General features: G+C 47.1%; 1 protein-coding gene across 1 annotated transcript in view; it reads right to left on the bottom strand.

Moving 5' to 3' along the window:
* Window positions 1-19,210, bottom strand: part of SNTB1 (syntrophin beta 1) — a 110,267-nt gene that overhangs the window by 19,761 nt on the left and 71,296 nt on the right. The window contains exon 3 of the mRNA XM_083450586.1: window positions 12,218-12,425. Within this exon, the coding sequence (XP_083306712.1) occupies window positions 12,218-12,425 (208 nt within the window). The remainder of the gene's footprint in view (window positions 1-12,217; window positions 12,426-19,210) is intronic.

Here is a 19,210-nt window from a genome sequence, read left to right as displayed (position 1 = left end):
GCCCTAAATGGCTTCAGGCCAGTATACCTGAAGGTGCAACTCCACCTCCGAACACTGTCCTCCAAGGGTCTTCTGCTGGTTCCCTCACTGCAAGAAGCGGAGTTACAGGGAACCAGGCAGAGGGCCTTCTTGGTAGTGGCACCCTCCCTGTGGAACGCCCTTCCTTCAGAAGTCAAGGAAATAAACAACTATCTGACTTTAAGAAGACATCTGAAGGCAGCCCTGTTTAGGGAAGTTTCTAAGGCTTGAAGTTTTATCATGTTTTTACTATTCTGCTAGGAGCCCCCCAGAGTGGCTGGGGCAACCCAGCCAGATGGGTGGGGTATAAATAATAAAATTGTTGTTGTCGTCGTCATCTAGGGCAGCAGCTCATTGCACATAAACAATTTTTTATTGTTGTATTTTTCCTCCTGAGTTTTTAGGGGAGACCTCTCAGAGCCAGGATCAATCTGCTGCTTGGCTTATTAGAGATGACAAGATCACAACCCCAAAATCGGCATCTACGTTCCTATTGGGTTTAATCAATTATCTGAGACAAACCATTGCTTGCAAACTAAACACTAGATAGTCTCGACATTATAACTCAAGTCTACGTGAGGTAGCAGCAGGAGGATTTTTTATTTATTTTTAATCTTCTCCTACCTGACAGTTATGTGGAGTTTTAAATTAGATATGCACACCACAAACGGATGGAGTGCAATACAGCATTATTTCCTCCAGATTACTGAACGATGGAAGATTGCTAAGGCTGTCAATCTTTAAACCGAAATCCTATTAGGAAATTACATGCTATCTGCAATGGAGACTCTAAAGTTTAATGCTTTTAACTCGACTCTCCAGTTCTCTGGGTGTTTTCCGAATTTTTGCTACACAGTGCTGCAGTATTCCATGATCTGAAAAGCCGTGTTCCTCTGACACGCAGATCACGTTAGGAACATAGGAAACTGCCCTTGTTCAGAGTCAGACCGTTGGACCACCTGGTTCAATGCTGTCTACAATGACTGGCTTAAGAATGCAAGCAGAGCTCAGCCTCCCATTCCCAGAATGACCAACCAAGATGCCAATGGGAAGCTCACAAGCAGAACAGAACTCTCCCACTAAGAAGCAACTGGGATTCATAAAGCGTTGCTGCCTCCAAAAGTGGACACAGAACACAGCCATCGGGGTTAGTAGCCATCAATAGCCTGTGGGGACTGATCACTGAATTGCAGAGTTGGAAAGGACCGTGAGGGTCATCTAATCCAACCCCATGCACTGCTGGAATCTTTTCCCAAACCTAGGGCTTGAACGCACAACTCTGAGATGAAGAGTCTTATGACTTATCCACTGAGCTGTCCTGTGGCAAGATCCACTGAGATGAGCAGCTTAGAATGCAGCCCATCTCTGCCTCAGCCAGCTGATTCCTGGCTCAACCAACCCCAACCCCAGTCCAACCAAAGATATGCTAACGGATCTCGGCCCAGTATACCTGAAGGAGCGCCTCCACCCCCATCGTTCAGCCTGGACACTGAGGTCCAGCTCCGAGGGCCTTCTGGCGGTTCCCTCACTGCAAGAAGTAAGGTTACAGAGAACCAGGCAGAGGGCCTTCTCGGTAGTAGCATCCGCCGTGTGGAATACCCTCCCATCAGAAGTCAAGGAAATAAACAACAATCTGACTTTTAGAAGACATCTGAAGGCAGCCCTGTATAGGGAAGTTTTTAATGTTTGATGTTTTATTGTGTTTTTAATATTCTGTTGGGAGCTGCCCACAGTGGTTGGGGAAACTCAGCCAGATGGGTGGGGTACAAATAACAAGTTTTGTTGTTGTTGTTGTTGTTGTTGTTGTTGTTATGTCCCATCCTGGCTTAGTCCAGTTTGATGAAAGCCCTAAAATGGGGCGTTCTGGGGGTGGGACTTAGGCTGGATATCTGAATCCCATTGAGTTTGGACACTTGACCTAGCAACCTGGCACACAGCTCTATTTTACCGGGATCCAGGCAGAGGGCCTTCTTGGTAGTGGCACCCACCTTGTGGAACGCTCTCCCACCAGATGTCAAAGAGAACAACAACTACCAGACTTTTAGAAGACATCTGAAGGGAAGCTTTTAATGTTTAACAAACCACTGTATTTTAATACTTTGTTGGAAGCCACCCAGGGTGGCTGGGGAGACCCAGCCAGATGGGCAGGGTACAAATCTATTATTATTATTATTAATCAGAGGATCGTAGAATTGTGGAGTTGAAAGGGTCACCAAGGGTCATCTAGTCCAACCCCCTGCAATGCAAGAATCCAGTTGACCTCCACTTAAACGCCTCCAACGAAGGAGAGGCTTGTTGGCCAGGCTGTGACAGAGCAGCAAACCTCACTGTTGAACTGGGTTTGAATCCGGTGTCTCTTTACATTGACTTCCTTTACACCAGCTTCTTGCACATAGGCTTACTCCCTCTGCCTAACCTGTCAATCCTCTTTTAAACCACTCTAAGGCAGCAGGTCTTGGGGGTTTGGGGCAGCCGTCTCTCTCAGCTCCACCTTGAGGCGCCAAGGCTGAAACTAGGAACTCTGCGTGTAACTCATCTGCCGTAATCTCCCAAGTTCTTTCTTCATTCTGCCTATAATAACGATGAGGATAATAAAACTTGTCCCTAAAGTTTTGCCTGTTGATTAATCACCCCATTAAACCGAGTGGTCCTCATTTGCACAATTGTAAGGTTAAATACATATATACATTAAAAATAAAACTGCTGGTATTGGCAGATGTTCTCCTTTTCCTTTCCTTGCTCTGAAATCTCTGAGTCAGATCTCTCTTTTTCCTTTCGGAGCCAACTCGCTGGTCACGAATCGTTTGAGGTAACAGGTGCATAACCGTTATCAGGCAGCATTTGGTTCCCATTTTGAATATGTGGGGGACTTTCTCATTCCTCTGGATATGATCCCAAACCACATCCCAGAGCTGCTGGTTATCCCTAGTAAAACATCCAGGCAGCTGTGAAAAGCGCTTTTGAACCATGTAAGGAGTAGCTCAGGCTGAATGTTCCTTTAGGCTATTGGGAAAGTCTGAGGGCAACCAAATGCAAAACAGCTGGGGGTGTGAAGAATAACTGTAGAAAGCCCCTTCCCCGGAAGATAAGCTTGCGATAAGAATGGCCAGATTTTTCTGCAAAAATCAAAGCATGTTCTTCTGGATAAAATGGGTCCAAACTCTGGTCTCAGCTGGAAGCAAATGAGGACACCAAACTGATCCACAAACCATTTAAGGCCTGTGCTTAGATCTACAGTCGTACCTTGGAAGTCGAACGGAATCCATTCCGGAAGTCCATTCGACTTCCAAAAAGTTTGAAAACCAAATTGTGGCTTCTGATTGGCTGCAGGAAGCTCTTGCGGCCAATCAGAAGCTGTGGAAGCCCTGTCGGACTTCCGAGTTCCAAAGAACGCTTGCAAACCGGAACAATCACTTCTGGGTTTTCAGGAGCCAAAGTATCTGAGTTCCAGGCCATTCGAAAACCAAGGTACGACTGTTTGTTTGTTTTAAAAAATATAAACTGCAATCTCCAAACAGTATACAACCATAGAAGAGACATGACTAAAATATACAAGCCAATTTTTTAAAAAAAGTTTGCAACCATAATTAAAAATAAAGATAAATAAATAGACCAGTTTTTCCTGTTGGGGTCAGTGAGGCTGAATTGGGCTTAGAGCCAACCATACTTTACTGAACTACAAAATCTACCAATAGCCTCTCTAGGCACATATCTGTTTATATTTAATTTCAATAAATCTTCAGCCTTGGTTCATGTTCCACCTTCCCCTGGTATGTGTTATGTCCCCCTTCTGAAAATGGCCAAGTTTGTACACCACAGTAAACCATATCTAACACCGTACCATGAATGTGGCTACCGAGCAGCTTTGACTCCTTGTTGCTCACGCTGTGAGGTAATAAACCATCATCCCTGTCTTGGTAACACATTCGAAACAGGGGTTGTGGTTTGCTTCGCCCTTCCGAAAACTGCCCAGTTTGCACACCATGATAAACCATGGTTAAAGGTTTACTGCTGGGTTGTCTAACTCCTTTAAGTTCAAAGCTCAATCCCTGGCTAAACATGACATCCAAACAAACCACAATCTCCAAGTCCTGACTTTGTCTACAGGTTGTGGTTTCTTGTGAGTCAAACCATGTTCCCCGGGCTTAGATGCAGTGCTAAACCACAAGCCATAGTTTGCATCTTCCAGGGCAAGCAGATGCAAAAACTGCTCGTGCATCGTAAAAACCATGCAAATATACATGTGCAAATATGGCTGAGATTTCTGACAGACAAGTCTACTTCTGGCCTCACTCACAATTGGGGGTGGCTGCTCTTATTCCACACAGAACATTCCGGAAGGGGGCAACATCTTCCTTCCTCCAATCTGTCTTGTGACCTCATTAGAAAACATGCTTCAATCCGGAGCTATGGTAGTGGATTAAGAGGAGGGAGCAACTCCTTGACTCTTTGCTTTGTGTGTGAAATGTTTAAGGCCGGCGCTGACAATTGACCTCCGAGGGTTTTTTCCTATCTAGTACTATTTCCTCTGCATTCCCCCGCTGCCATGTTCAAGTTCCCTAGCTTTTTTCCTTTAGCAGGGGAGGATCGCTCGGTGCGCTGCTTCAAAGGCTTATTTCACCTGCTGCTCCTTCCTTAGCTGTTCCTAAAATATACCCAGGCCATTTTTAAACACCTTTGCCTTCATCTCACCCCGTTATGCCTTCTGCTTGGAGGTTCTGTGCTATTTATTACCTCTCTCCCAACTTCTATAGGCTTCATGGGGAGAGACCACAACTCAGCGATGTCAAAGGTCCCAGATTCCAAGCCCTTGTAGTACGTCTGGTTAAATATTCAAGTTGCAGGGCAGGCTGGGAAAGAGCTCGGAATGAGACTCTGGACACCTTCGTTGGAAGTTATGCTGAGCTGAGCACAGGAAAAGCTTGCCCCGCTCACCGGCGGCTAGGCAGCCTGCCTTCCAAGTTCATCCGTCCTGTGTCCCACTTTCTGTATCCGTGCAAAAGTTGTTGTTGTTGTTTAGTCGTGTCCGACTCTTTGTGACCCCATGGACCAGAGCACACCAGGCACTCCTGTCTTCCACTGCCTCCTGCAGTTTGGTCAAACTCATGCTGGTAGCTTCAAGAACACTATCCAACCATCTCGTCCTCTATCGTCTCCTTCTCCTTGTGCCCTCCATCTTTCCCAACATCAGGGTCTTTCCCAGGGAGTCTTCTCTTCTCATGAGGTGGCCAAAGTATTGGAGTCTCAGCTTCATGATCTGTCCTTCCAGTGAGAACTCAGGGCTGATTTCCTTAAGAATGGATAGGTTTGATCTTCTTGCAGTCCATGGGACTCTCAAGAGTCTCCTCCAGCACCATAATTCAAAAGCATCAATTCTTCAGTGATCAGCCTTCTTTATGGTCCAGCTCTCACTTCCATACATCACTACTGGGAAAACCATAGCTTCAACCATACGGACCTTTGTTGGCAAGGTGATGTCTCTGCTTTTTAAGATGCTGTCTTGGTTTGTCATTGCTTTTCTCCCAAGAAGCAGGCGTCTTTTACTTTGGTGGCTGCTGTCACCATCTGCAGTGATCATGGAGCCCAAAAAAGTAAGAAAACAGGGAGCTGAGCCACAGAGAGCCTCCCATTATATTCATTCGTTGCTCCAGGCTTTTCATAGAATCATAGAATCATAGAGTTGGAACAGACCACAAGGGCCATGGAGTCCAACCCCCTGCCAAGCAGGAAACACCATCAGAGCACTCCTGACATATGGTTGTCAAGCCTCTGCTTAAAGACCTCCAAAGGAGACTCCACCACACTCATTGGCAGCAAATTCCACTGTTGAACAGCTCTTACTGTCAGGAAGTTCTTCCTTATGTTTAGGTGGAATCTTCTTTCTTGTAGTTTGGATCCATTGCTCTGTGTCCGCTTCTCTGGAGCAGCAGAAATCAACCTTTCTCCCTCCTCTATATGACATCCTTTAAATATTTGAACATGGCTATCATATCACCCCTTAACTTCCTCTTCTCCAGGCTAAACATGCCCAGCTCCCTTAGCTGTTCCTCATAAGGCATCGTTTCCAGACCTTTGACCATTTTGGTTGCCCTCCTCTGGACACGTTCCAGTTTGTCAGTGTCCTTCTTGAACTGTGGTGCCCAGAACTGGACACAGTACTCCAGGTGAGGTCTGACCAGAGCAGAATACAGTGGCACTATTACTTCCCTTGATCAAGATGCTATACTCCTATTGATGCAGCCCAGAATTGCATTGGCTTTTTTAGCTGCCGCGTCACACTGTTGGCTCATGTCACGTTTGTGGTCAACCAAGACTCCTAGATCCTTTTCACATGTACTGCTCTCAAGCCAGGTGTCACCCATCTTGTATTTGTGCCTCTCGGTTTTTTTGCCCAAGTGCAATACTTTACATTTCTCCCTATTAAAGTTCATCTTGTTTGTTTTGGCCCAGTTCTCTAATCTGTCAAGGTCGTTTTGAAGTGTGATCCTGTCCTCTGGGGTGTTAGCCACCCCTCCCAGTTTGGTGTCATCTGCAAATTTGATCAGGATGCCCTTGAGTCCATCATCCAAGTCATTGATAAAGATGTTGAATAAGACCGGGCCCAAGACAGAACCCTGTGGCACCTCACTAGTCACTCTTCTCCAGGATGAAGAGGAACTGTGGTAAGCTGTGGTCCCTGCTTTTGAGAAGGCAACATTCCTTTGGTCCTTATTGGTCAGTGTGAGCAATGGGCAGGCAAGGCGGCCTAAAATGGCATTTGGCAGGCTAGCCCTCTGCTTATTCTACCCTCCGTGTGCCCAACATTCTGCTGCCGTCCCTCATTTGCTCCTTGCTTGTGTGGTTGGCGTGCAGTGTTTGTTTTTCTTTCCTAATCCTTAAATTGAGGTAGATGGCAGAGAGGGAGAACATTGCTGTGTGCTGGGACTCCAGCCCAGGGCTTGCTGCGCTGTGGTTGGAAATCAGAAATCTTACAAACTTCAGGACAAAGCAGATCCTGCAACTTTCTAGCAAGCAAGTTTTTCAGGCCCAGACCTTTGCTCACGGTTTAGCATTAGGTTTGCATTGTGCTGCACAGGCATGCATAAAAGTCCTCCATCATAGGTCAAAGGTAAAGGGACCCGTGTACATAAGCGACTATTGGCCGAGGGAGCCGGTGTACAGCTTCCAGGTCATGTGGCCAGCATGACTAAGCTGCTTCTGGTGAACCAGAGCAGCGCACGGAAATGCCATTTACCTTCCCGCCACAGCGGTACCTATTTATCTACTTGCACTTTGATGTGCTTTCGAACTGCTAGGTTGGCAGGAGCAGGGACCGAGCAACGGGAGCTCACCCTGTCGCGGGGATCTGAACCACCGACCTTCTGATCGGCAAGTCCTAGGCTCTGTGGTTTAACCCACAGCGTCACCCGCATCCCTCCTCCATGATGTAGTCTTCTTTTAAAAAAAAAGTTAGGGGGAAAAAGTTACAAAAAAAACAAGGACATAAAATGACTTGTTTCCCCACTGTTGATTACATTGTACAAGCAGTAAACCTGCGTTCTGCGCCACTGTGCCAATGGCCCACTTCAATTAACATGCCAGCATGGTGCGTATTTCTTCCTTCTTTAAAAAGCCCTAAGGTGATCTTGCAATGTGCTCTGCATCTAAATCACCTGAGGTCTGAGGTTAATGTCCACAGCGTACAACTCATTAGCTGCGCATTACTGTCCAAGCCAACCCCCCCTCCCCCCAACTAACATGATTGATCCAACCACATGCTTAGTCCTGGGACTCGTTCTCAAATGAGAGTTTATTGCAAAAGGAAAGGTCAGCACCTTTGCAGAATGTTCTTTCCGATACATGTTGCAAGCTTTTGCTTTTCGAACTAATCACTGGGGGAAGGGTGGAATGACAACTAATACAGAGCCTCATTAAAAATTGAGAAGAGAGACAGGGAAGGGAGAAAAAGGAAGCTCTGGTGCGGCCGGTTCCTTTCTTCTTACCTCTGCTTGAGAATATTTTATGCTGCAATAAGCCTTACACCACAACAGATGCTTTGTCCACCTAACCCAATGGCTGCAGCTCTTATGGGTCTCAGGCAGGACACTTAATCCATTTAGGGGAGGGACAGTAGGTCTGTGGTAAGAGCATCTTCTCGGTGTGCAGCAGGACCCAAATTCAATCCCCAACATATTTGGGTAGGGCTGGGAGAGACTGCTGCTGAAAATTGCTACCAGTATAATAATACTAATTATTATTTATTTATTTATTTATTTATTATTCATACCCCTCCTATCTGGCTGGGTTTCCCCAGCCACTCTGGGCGGCTTCCAACCAAATATTAAAAACAATACAGCATCAGACATTAAAAACTTTCCTAAACAGGGCTGCCTTCAGTTGTCTTTTAAAAGTAAAATAGTTGTTTATCTCTTTGACATATGATGGAGGGGGGCGTTCCACAGGGCGGGCGCCACTACCAAGAAGGCCCTCTGCCTGGTTCCTTGTAACTTAGCTTCTCACAGTGAGGGAACTGCCAGAAGGCCCTTAGTGTCCAGGCAGAACGATGGGTGGCTTCCAACAAAACACTAAAATACAATAACCTATTAAACATTAAAAGCTTCCCTAAACAGGGCTGCCTTCAGATGTCTTCTAAAAGTATGGTAGTTGTTTATTTCCTTAACATCTGGTGGGAGAGTGTTCCACAGGGCAGGTGCCACTACCAAGAAGGCCCTCTGCCTGGTTCCCTGTAACTTGGCTTCTCGCAGGGAGGATGGACCTCAGTGTCCGGGCAGAACAATGGCGGTGGAGACACTCCTTCAGGTATACTGGGCCAAGGCCATTTAGGGCTTTAAAGGTCAGCACCAACACTTTGAATTGTGCTCAGAAATGTACTGGGAAACAATGAAGATCTTTCAGGACCGGTGTAAGCAACATTGAGCTGGATAGACCAGTGGTCTGACTCAGTGTAAGGAAACTTCCTATGCTCCTGCAGGTTATATGTTGTTAAGGGTTCCAAAAACCCTTATTGTCATGGATTGGCTGGGTGCAGATGAATGGTGGGAGGAACCAGCTGTGGAACCGCCAGGGGAAGAAGGCTCTGAGCCTGGGGACTGCTGGTGGGACAACGAAGAGGGAGAAGCCTGGGAGGAGGAGGCGTAGGAAGCAGAAGAGGTAGCAGGGCTTAGTGAGCAGAGAGAGTCTGTGGCAGAGGGAAGTCCAGATGAAGAAGGTGAAGCAGGAGAGAAAGGAGGTCAAGAGGCAGAGGTGGGTCAGGCTGGTGAAGAAATACAGATGTCTTCCTGAGAGCCAGTGTGGTGTAGTGGTTAAGAGCGGTAGTCTCGTAATCTGGGGAACCGGGTTCGCTTCTCCGCTCCTCCACATGCAGCTGCTGGGTGACCTTGGGCCAGTCACACTTCTTTGAAGTCTCTCAGCCCCACTCACCTCACAGAGTGTTTGTTGTGGGGGAGGAAGGGAAAGGAGAATGTTAGCCGCTTTGAGACTCCTTAAAGGGAGTGAAAGGCGGGATATCAAATCCAAACTCTTCTTCTTCTTCCTCTCCTGCTACAACTAAGCTCCTTTCCCTCCCTCGTCTGCCAGAACCAGAAGAGGCATGAAGAGGATGGAGGGAAGATTGGTGATACAGTCTCCGATTATTTGAGGGGGAAATAATTGCTTTAAGTCCCCCTCCTGGAGAGGAAGGGACTTAAAGCAAGGTCTAAGCTGCAATGCTTCAAAGCATCTTTGTAAACAAGATGATGGGCCTTCTTTTCCACTAGCTGACATTTGCAGTGTGACGTGAATTACTGCTGGCTAAGACCAGCGACCAGAAAGGACCACTGCCAACTGAAGCGTTGCGCGTGAAACATTTATCCCTTTCTTTCTTTTTTAGCAAAAACTGCAAATGAAACTGTGATCCAATTACCATTTGGGTAGTGATTGGTCCCTGTTCTTCGGGGCACATGCAACTACATGGGGAATCATGCATGTGTAGAGCCCAATTTTAGCAATGAACATGGAACTCATCAGAAATCTTGGAAAACAGAGACATCTTGAAAATTGTCCCAGTTTGCTATACACAACCTGCTTTTTGAACAATTGGAAGCACCCCATATTATAGTTACCAGTGGAAGTCACACTGAACCAAAGACTCTGTGGGAAAGGACTAAATGTGGGTTTTAAATGAACAAACCGTAGCAATCCTGCATGGCTGGATTGCTCTTTACAGCAAAAGCTGCCTAAATTTGTCAGGTTCTTCTCTGAAGTCCCAAGAGCTAGAATCCTGTGTTTTGGGGGTGTTTTAACCATAAAATCACAGCCTTGCAAAGAATCAAAGGGCCATCCGGTGTGTTTCAGGGGTCCCAGGGAGCACTTGCAAGGATAACAAACGAAACCAACACCCCAGTTTATTTGTGGTAAGTAACTCCTGGCACTTCATCACAAGATCAGAAGCAGTGACCTCCAAGGAAAAAGCGAAGGGCGCAGGTTGTTTCAAGTTGGAACGACAAACACGAGATGCATACCACACAAAGGGCACCCCAGCCCCAAGCACTACCAAGTCTTATGAAAGCATCACACGTTGGCATCGGCTTTCAGTTCTGGGTACTGTCCAAGATCCATGCCTCTTAAAGCCCTAAATGGGCAAAGAGCTTAATATCCACTGGGACCAACTTTCTCTTGCTAAGCTTCTGTCTTAATCAAGAATGCTGAGTCCGTGGACCCAGGGCAGGGAGAACAGCTGAGGTACCTTGAAGTGCCCATCGTTGCTAAATATACTGCCTCCACCTCCAACCGAGTGGTTGATCACGGTAGAATAGAATGCCTGCAGTCATGAGCATTAATGCAGCAACAGCACATTGCATTTCATAGACGGACACCCAAACGCCAACTGGGATTTGCAAAACGTTACTCTAGTGGAGCCCCATTCTCTCCAATAAAGCGGCCTTTGCCCCAACCGGCTGTTTTGGACTACAAGTCCCATCAGCCTCAGCCAACACAGCTAGGCTGGCGCTGATGTGAGTTGAAGTTCAAAGCAGCAGCTGGAAGTAACCAGCTTGGGCTATGAGGAGTTCGGCGTTTTGCTTCTAGGAGTCCATAGGAGGAGGAGAAAACCATGATGCAGGGAGCTGGAAAAACACCTATCATGAACAAAGAGTCCCCAACCCTTAGAAAAAGATGTTCAGATGTGGGGGTAATTTAAACATATCCATAGGAGGCCCTAGATGAAATCCCACAATGCTTCAGAAACATCTGGAAGAACTATGGGAGCAAAGGTCAGGGTCAATTGTGCAGCGATCAAAATGATCAAGGCAGTAGAGCAAGACCCCTGTGAGGAACAGCTGCAGCGTCTGGGATTTTAGGCAAGCCAGGGGTGACATGGGGGAACCTTATAAAATTATACATGGCATGGAAAGAGTGGGAACAGAAATGCTCTTCTTCCTCTCCTGTATCACTAGAGCTTGCAACGAAGCCGAAGTTTGGAAGATTCAGCAAAGTACCTCAATGGAACTTGATCCCAAAGGTGGCAGTGATGGCCACCCCACTTGGGCTGCTTCAAAATGAGGATTTGACAAATTTGTTGTCCCGAACCCCCAGCATACCTGGCAGAAAGTTCCCACTGGTGTACACAGCCCCAAAAGGTACCATGTCGGAGAGCTCCTGGAACAACCAAGCCGTGGTCCATCAACATGGGCAGCTGAGCAGACACGGCACCTCCGTTCTGCTTCCCTTTTATACCTTGCATGCTGATTGCCACATCTGGGCTTGACCAGGCCAGTGACCCTCACCTATCCTGAGCCTACTCCAGCTGGGGAAGCTGAGCTGGGGGCTCTTCCCTGCCTCCGCCTCCTGGAGCGCCCTTCTCACTGCTCCCTCAGGATGCTCAGAAGGTAAAAAGTAAAGGACCCCTGGACGGTTAAATCCAGTCAAAGGTGCAGCGTTTGTCCACAGACAGCTTTCTGGGTCATGTGGCCAGCATGACTGAACGACTTCTGGTGTAATGGGACACTGTGACGGAAGCCAGAGCGCACAGAAACGCCGTGTACCTTCCCGCCACAGGGGTACCTATTTATCTACTTGAACTGTTGTGCTTTCAAACTGCTAGGTTGGCAGGAGCTAGGACTGAGCAACGGGAGATCCCCCTGTTGCGGGGATTCGAACCGCTGAACATCTGAGCGGCAAGCCCCGAAGGGAAGGCCTGTGGACAAAATGAGGAATTTGTTACCTTTTCTGCGAGCCAGCCGAGGTGCCTGATCTCTCGAGATCCAGCAATTCCTGCTTTGCCCAGCTGATCTTTGACCTCCGAGATGGCCTTAGGAATGAGATCGCTGACGCAGGAGTGGATGGAGTGGAACCAGGCCTGCGCTGTGGCGGAATCCTTACTCCTTAGAACCAGGGTGTGCCTGGCATCTGGCGAATGAACTTCTACGAGCCTGCAGGAGGGAAAATAGCAGAATCAGGATAACAGCTGGAGGTTTAGTCTCATAATATATAGGGTGGCTATTGCAAAGCAGCCCAGTCCTATGAACCTTGTTAGAATACAAGTATTAAATATCCATCTGAGTATCTATCTCACTGCAGGTCATGTTTTGTGCGAATTGCACTATTATATTCTAATAGATTATTGAATATTACTTTACAAGTCGTTCCACTTTAAAGTTATGTTTTATTATGATTTTTCGTACTGCATCGGATTATTAGAAGGTGTGCGTTCTTTATTGCATATTTTGTTGCTGCAAACCGCCTTGTGTATATAGGTAGGCTGTATACAAATTAAAAAGCAAAAAGAAATGAAAATGAAAATACCGCAGGGTGTGGGTCGCGAAGTTTAAATTCTAGTTAGCGAAGTGAAGAGGAAACAAACAAGCCACGAATTATCACAGGCTGGTTGTGGTTGGCTTGAATTAACTAGAACTTGAACAGAACTGGATGTGCTTTGTTCAAAAGTAGAAATGAAAGTTTTCCGCTTCCAAGCCTTGTGCTCAAGAGCAGAGAGCCCATCAGGCCAGCAATCGCTGCAGCTCCGTCACGGAAGAGGAAAACATGGGAACTCTCCTCAATGTGCAAGAAGCACCCTGAGCACTTGAGGAAATTGTTGTTATTGGGGAGTGCCTCCAAACAGCAAAGAATATGCTAAAGACAATAAAATGAACTGGACTTCTTGGCAGGTTTTGAATAAGATACACAAATTTATTGGGTTAATATAGTGGATAGATAATATAAGGATGTATACAATTTTACAATATGCAGAGAACAATATGAGTTGAGAAATCAGAGAGAGGAATCATAGAATCATATAGTTGGAAGAGACCACAAGGGCTGTCAAGTCCAACCCCCTGCCAAGCAGGAAACACCATCAGAGCACTCCTGACATATGGCTGTCAAGCCTCTGCTTAAAGACCTCCAAAGAAGGAGCTGAGGGAAGGCTTGGGGGGGAGGGAGGGAGGGTTTGTTGGGGAGGTGGGAGGGGGAAAAGGGGAGGAAATAATGAAGATGATTTGTATTGATGATTTGTTATGTTGCAATTGTTAATAAAAAAAATTAAAAAAAACAAATAGCAAAGAATAGACTAGATTTAATGTACATGATGCTTTACAGAATGACATGTGCAAACAGAGGAGGTCACTGCCCACAAGGCATTCACAGCTGAACTTTTGACAAGTGAGAGGAACCATAGAATCACAGAATTGCGTGGAGAGTTCCCGCCTCCCCCCGATGAAATAAAGACACAGGACACAAGAATTCAGGTTAATGGGTCAAATTAGGCCACAACTTTATTGATTACAGTAATTGAGTGGCATTGGCTTAGGCATTGGTCCTAACTACTAACCGGCTAGAGGCCGGAAGGGTTAATCACCAGAGGGAGGAGTCCTGCTGAGGCACGTCAACTAGGACCTCCCCCGGACGTCACGGCGTGGGGGCGTGCCGTGGGCCCACACCTCCTTAGGCTTGGGACAAGGCCACGCCCCCCGGAATCCTTTACCGGACTACCCTTGCTTGGGGGAAGGTGATGGCGCTCCTTCCCCCTTCATTTGCATAACAATAGGACAGTACCCCTACCAATGCCTAACCGCCAATACCGAAGAGTTGTGACGGTTTGCTATGAGGTAGGCAAAAACCAAATGGCTGGAGCCAATCTGCCATTTGGGAAAATTCCTACCAGGCCCCTTGATGGCAACCAACTGTAGTTCCTAACAGGGTGGGATGGGCAGGAAAACCGGGTCAGCTGCAGCAGCAGAGGAAAAGAGGAGGAGCCTCGGCTGCAGCAGGTTTAAATAGCCGAGGCCCCGCCCCTGGAGCCAGCCGATTGGCTGACACAGGCGGGGATTCCCTTAGGTATCGCGGGGGCTGGAGCCAGCCCCCGTGAATGTGGGGAAGGGGGGTGCCACCCGCAACCCCATCTCCTTGTTTATCGCGGAAGTGGCTTTGTAGAGTTGGAAGGGACCCTGAGGATTATCTCATCCAAACCCCTGCAATGCAGGAATATGCAGCTGTCCCACACGGGGATCGAACCTGCAACCCTGGTATTGCCAGCACCATGCTTTAACCAACTGAGGTATCCATGCATCAATAACAAACACCACTATTGACTAGTAGCAGGTGTTCAGGACTTCAGGCAGCGTTTCCAGGTGCCTGGGATTGAACGCAGGACCTTCTGCACGCAAACCAGAGGTTCTCCCAGTGAGCTGTGGCCCTTCCACATGCAGAAGATCTCCCTACCCATCCTGTCTGCATAAATACATCAATATGCTAGGCACAGACGCCGAGGTGTCGCGCAAACGTTTTGCAAGCAGAGAGGGTTTGCCAAACGGACGGGACAGTTCCGATTTGAAAATGGCTTAAAACGTGTTACGCTCTTTGGCAACCTGCCTTCTGAAAGGCAACATTATGTTTATCTGCTATTTGGCGATAAAAGTTCCCTTTTCCACTCTCCCTGGCCTAGAAATATTTCAGGCAGTGCCACAGCTGTGTTTATCCTCACACGCCACCGCAGTTATGCAAACACAGCGTGCGGAATGGCTTTCGATAAAACCCACACCAGCCCAAAGGAATGGCACGTTTAAGCGCAAGGTGGCTGCCATGATACACACTCGGCCACGCACAGGAATGGTATCACGTTTTCCCAGGGGCTGCTTGGCTAACTTCACAAAAACAAAGAGTCCGAGTTGCCAGTGGTCATTTCCCAGCATTCCTCCTTTCACTTCCAAAATACTTCCTGTCTCCGACATGCATTTAACCCTCCCATAATCAAGTGAAGAGCCTAACTGGGCCTTGTTGCTCTCCCCAGCGAGATTTGGCTGGCACATTCATGATACACCTTAAGGCGCCAGGCAACAAACAACTATTTTACTTTTAAAAGACAACTGAAGGCGGCCCTGTTTAGGGAAGTTTTTAATGTCTGATGCTGTATTGTCTTTAATATTCAGTTGGAAGCCGCCCAGAGTGGCTGGGGAAACTCAGCCAGATGGGCAGGGTATAAATAATACATTATTGTTATTATTATTATTATTATTAAACCAGGCCTTTGGCTGATTGACATCCAGCACCCTTTTAAAAATGTGTTGGGGGGGACAGGGGATTACTGGGTTTTTCTTGTTTTTATTTTCATTATGTATTTTGTGTTTATAGATTGCAATTTTATGTGGTTGTACTGCCCTGAGACCTGCAGGCATAGGGCAGTATGCAAATTTAAATTGTTGTTGTTGAACAGGCAACATAATGGCAAACAGGATTTAACATATGCAACTGCAAATTACAATCGTAGCCTCCCTTGTCCATAGCAGAACCATTCCAGCTTTCTGTTATTGGTTTCTTTTTTTAAAATGCCCATTGTTATAGCATGGTGCATTTAGTTTCTGTTCTCCTGGCGGCATCAAACAAACACCTAACTCTGGTCTGTGCGAGTGCCTTGTATGGCGCTGTGGTCTAAACCACTGAGCCTCTTGGATTTGCTGATTGGAAGGTTGGCAGTTCAAATCCTCACAACAGGTTGAGCTCCCGTTGCTCTGTCCCAGCTCCTGCCAACCTAGCAGTTCGAAAGCACAACAGCACAAGTAGATAAATAGGTACCCCTGCGGTCAGAAGGTAAACAGTGTTTCCGTGCACTCTGGTTTCCGCCACGGTGCCCCGTTGCTCCAGAAGCAGTTTAGTCATGCTGGCCACATGACCTGGAAAGCTGTGGACAAATGCTGGTTCCCTTCGGCCTGAAAGCGAGATGAGCGCCGCAACCCCATAGTCGCCTTTGACTGGACTTCACCATCCAGGCATCCCTTTAAGGAAGCCCATCTCCAGCCACGCTCACTGCAGCTCCCACATCCTCACCCCAACACTCGCACGCATAAAGGGGGCGATCCCATGGCAAAATCTGCTGGGATGACCAGCTGAGGATGCAGCGGATGTCCGGCTGCGCCAGCTGATTCTTGCTCTGCCAAGCTCAGAAATCTCAAGACCCCAAGCCTGACTCAGCTAAAGAGAAACCAACATAACTTGCTCATTCCAGCTCAGTCAATGTAAGCACCAAAAAAAAGGGGGTGCAGGATCAGAGAGGGGGGAAGCTTAGGCTGAATCCTAAACCAATTCAGCTTCATCTGGCAACTTGACAAAGGACACTTTGTCAATGCTTGGTCAATGCTTGTTTTCCCTCTTGTCAATGCAAAGCAACAGCAACAGCCCCCCTGCAGAATGGGTTTTCGATCCAGGGTTAACTTTTCACTGGCTTAATTTACACCTTCTTGCTTTGGACCAGCTCCTTGCACACAGGATTGCTCCAACACACAAACACACACACACTATTTAGGTTTTAAAACGTCATTTCATACCATGGCTGCACCACGGTCGACTTCAGGTTTTTGAAAGCTTCCTTACTTCCGTATATGGATGCAAGCTGTACTTCAAAGTTGTATCAAAGACGATTTCCAGACGTATTATTATGCACATAGCTGAAGTGTATAGGCTCTGTCAGCCGGCTGATTTTGCTTTTATGGGCATGGATGGCCAAGTTACTTTGCTAGAGAGCATGAACATGTCATGGGCTGCGTTCTAAAATAGCAGAGCACTTCTCATCGGAGCAGCGAGGTATGCTCAGGGACATGGACGCAAGACGAAAACCCAAACTCCGTGCCAGGAACATTATGCAGATTAAGCAGCAGATTTGCATCGCTTGTACAAACCATTTGTTTTGATTCCAATATTTGAGATTTCCCAGGGTGGGTTCCTCTTCTATACGCTCCCTGAGCAGAACATCTGAAGCAGAAACTTGAATATCTTTCCTATTATTCTACCTTCCTTTCCCTAAGGCAAAATGTCCAAAAAGGTACTACCTGATAACTGAATAGAGGAAACAAGCCACATTCTGCAAGGGAAGGCATGTATAGGGTCTTAAAAAACAACAACCCTGTAAGGACCGAGGCCTGAAATTGGACAAGTTCATTATGAACATAAAAGAGAAGAAGAAGAGTTTGGATTTGATATCCCGCTTTATCACTACCCAAAGGAGTCTCAAAGCGGCTAACATTCTCCTTTCCCTTCCTCCCCCACAACAAACACTCTGTGAGGTGAGTAGGGCTGAGAGACTTCAGAGAAATGTGACTAGCCCAAGGTCACCCAGCAGCTGCATGTGGAGGAGCGGGGAAGCGAACCCGGTTCACCAGATTACGAGTCTACCGCTCTTAACCACTACACCACACTGGCTCTCCATAAGAAGACCTCTGCTGGATTGGGGGGGGGCTGCAGGGAGACTCTCCCCACAAAAGGCCACAGGATGCCAAGTTTTGTCTTACAGGAACTGTCTGGACTGTATGTGTGTTTGTGTGGTGATAAAATGCTATGCAATTCAACATCCTATATTTTAGGCCCTATCTACACTTCATATTTAAAGCAGTATCATACCACTTTTATGGCTTCCCCCAAAGTCTCCTGGGAACTGTACTTTGTTCTGAGAGCTGCCAGGAGATAACCCTCCCCCAATCCAATTCCCCTCACAGAACTACAATTCCCAGAATGGCTTAACCATCAATCCCTCTCCCCCCAGGGAACTTTGGGAATTATAGTTCTTTGACAGAAACAGAGGTCTCCTAACAACTCTCAGGACCTTTAGCAAACTACAATTCCCAGGATTCTTTGGGGGAAGCAAGGAGACCTTGCTTAAAGTGGTATCAGAGTGCAGACGGGGTCTTGCTGCGATGATTCCTCATGCCCCCCAAGAAAAGAGAGGAAGCAGAGAAGTAATGGATTAGGGAGAGATCCTAACCCAGCCTTTCTCAACCTGTGGGTCCCCAGATGTTGTTGAACTACAACTCCCATCACCCCTAGCTAGCAAGGCCAGAGCTCAGGGATGATGGGAGTTGTTGTCCAACAACATCTGGGGACCCACAGGTTGAGAACCGCTCTGGACCTAACCCAAATGCGGCTCTGGCTGAAGCCTTGGAACAGAAAATGATTTCATCCATCAATCTCCACCAAGAATGGAGTTGCCGATATTTTAACTAGACTCGTTGACATCGCATTAGCTGCAGTTATGTTTTGATTTGGGCTGGAGGAGCTACAGAAGCTACGGGGGTCTCTTAAAGTGTTTTTGCAGGACCTTCTCCCCTCATTTGGGGGAATACAGGACATAGCAAGGTTTCGCACGGCGTCTGATGTCAACTGAGAGCTCAGAGTTTCCACAGGAAATGAATGCCACAAGAACTGATAAACCCTCTTTTAATGCGTGGGAGACTCAATACTTGTTTCCTGCAGGAAAGGTTATTCATGACGGTGTGAGCTCTTATTTAAAACAGAGCATTGTCTCACGCCTGAGCGAGATTGAAGATCTCTTTCCCCAGGGTCTGAAAGTTATGGTCCGTTTTGAAGCCCCAAGAGCCCAGGCCTGGCTCCATTCATGGCAATAGCATCAATGATGGATTGGAGGAAGAGGGCACCATCCTCAACTTATTGTAATCCAATTAGTCTCTGAGGTTCTTGCCACCGCAGTGGATGGAGCAAAGGACCCGGTAAGGACAATTCTCAGAAGAGAGGCTGATTATTAAACCACTCTGGGAACTGTAGCTCTGTGAGGGGAGTAAGGGGCTATTGACAATGCTCAGCATCCTTTTTGTTGTTGTTTAATCATTATCCAACTCTTCGTGACCCCATGGACCAGAGCACGCCAGGCACTCCTGTCTTCCACTGCCCCCCGCAGTTTGGTCAGACTCATGTTTGTAGCTTCAAGAACACTGTC

Source organism: Podarcis tiliguerta, assembly GCF_965153285.1.
Source record: "Podarcis tiliguerta genome assembly, chromosome: 7".
In the NCBI taxonomy this organism is placed as follows: Eukaryota; Metazoa; Chordata; class Lepidosauria; order Squamata; family Lacertidae; genus Podarcis; species Podarcis tiliguerta.
Note: the sequence above shows the minus strand (reverse complement) of the source record. Positions and strands in the feature narration are given on the sequence as shown.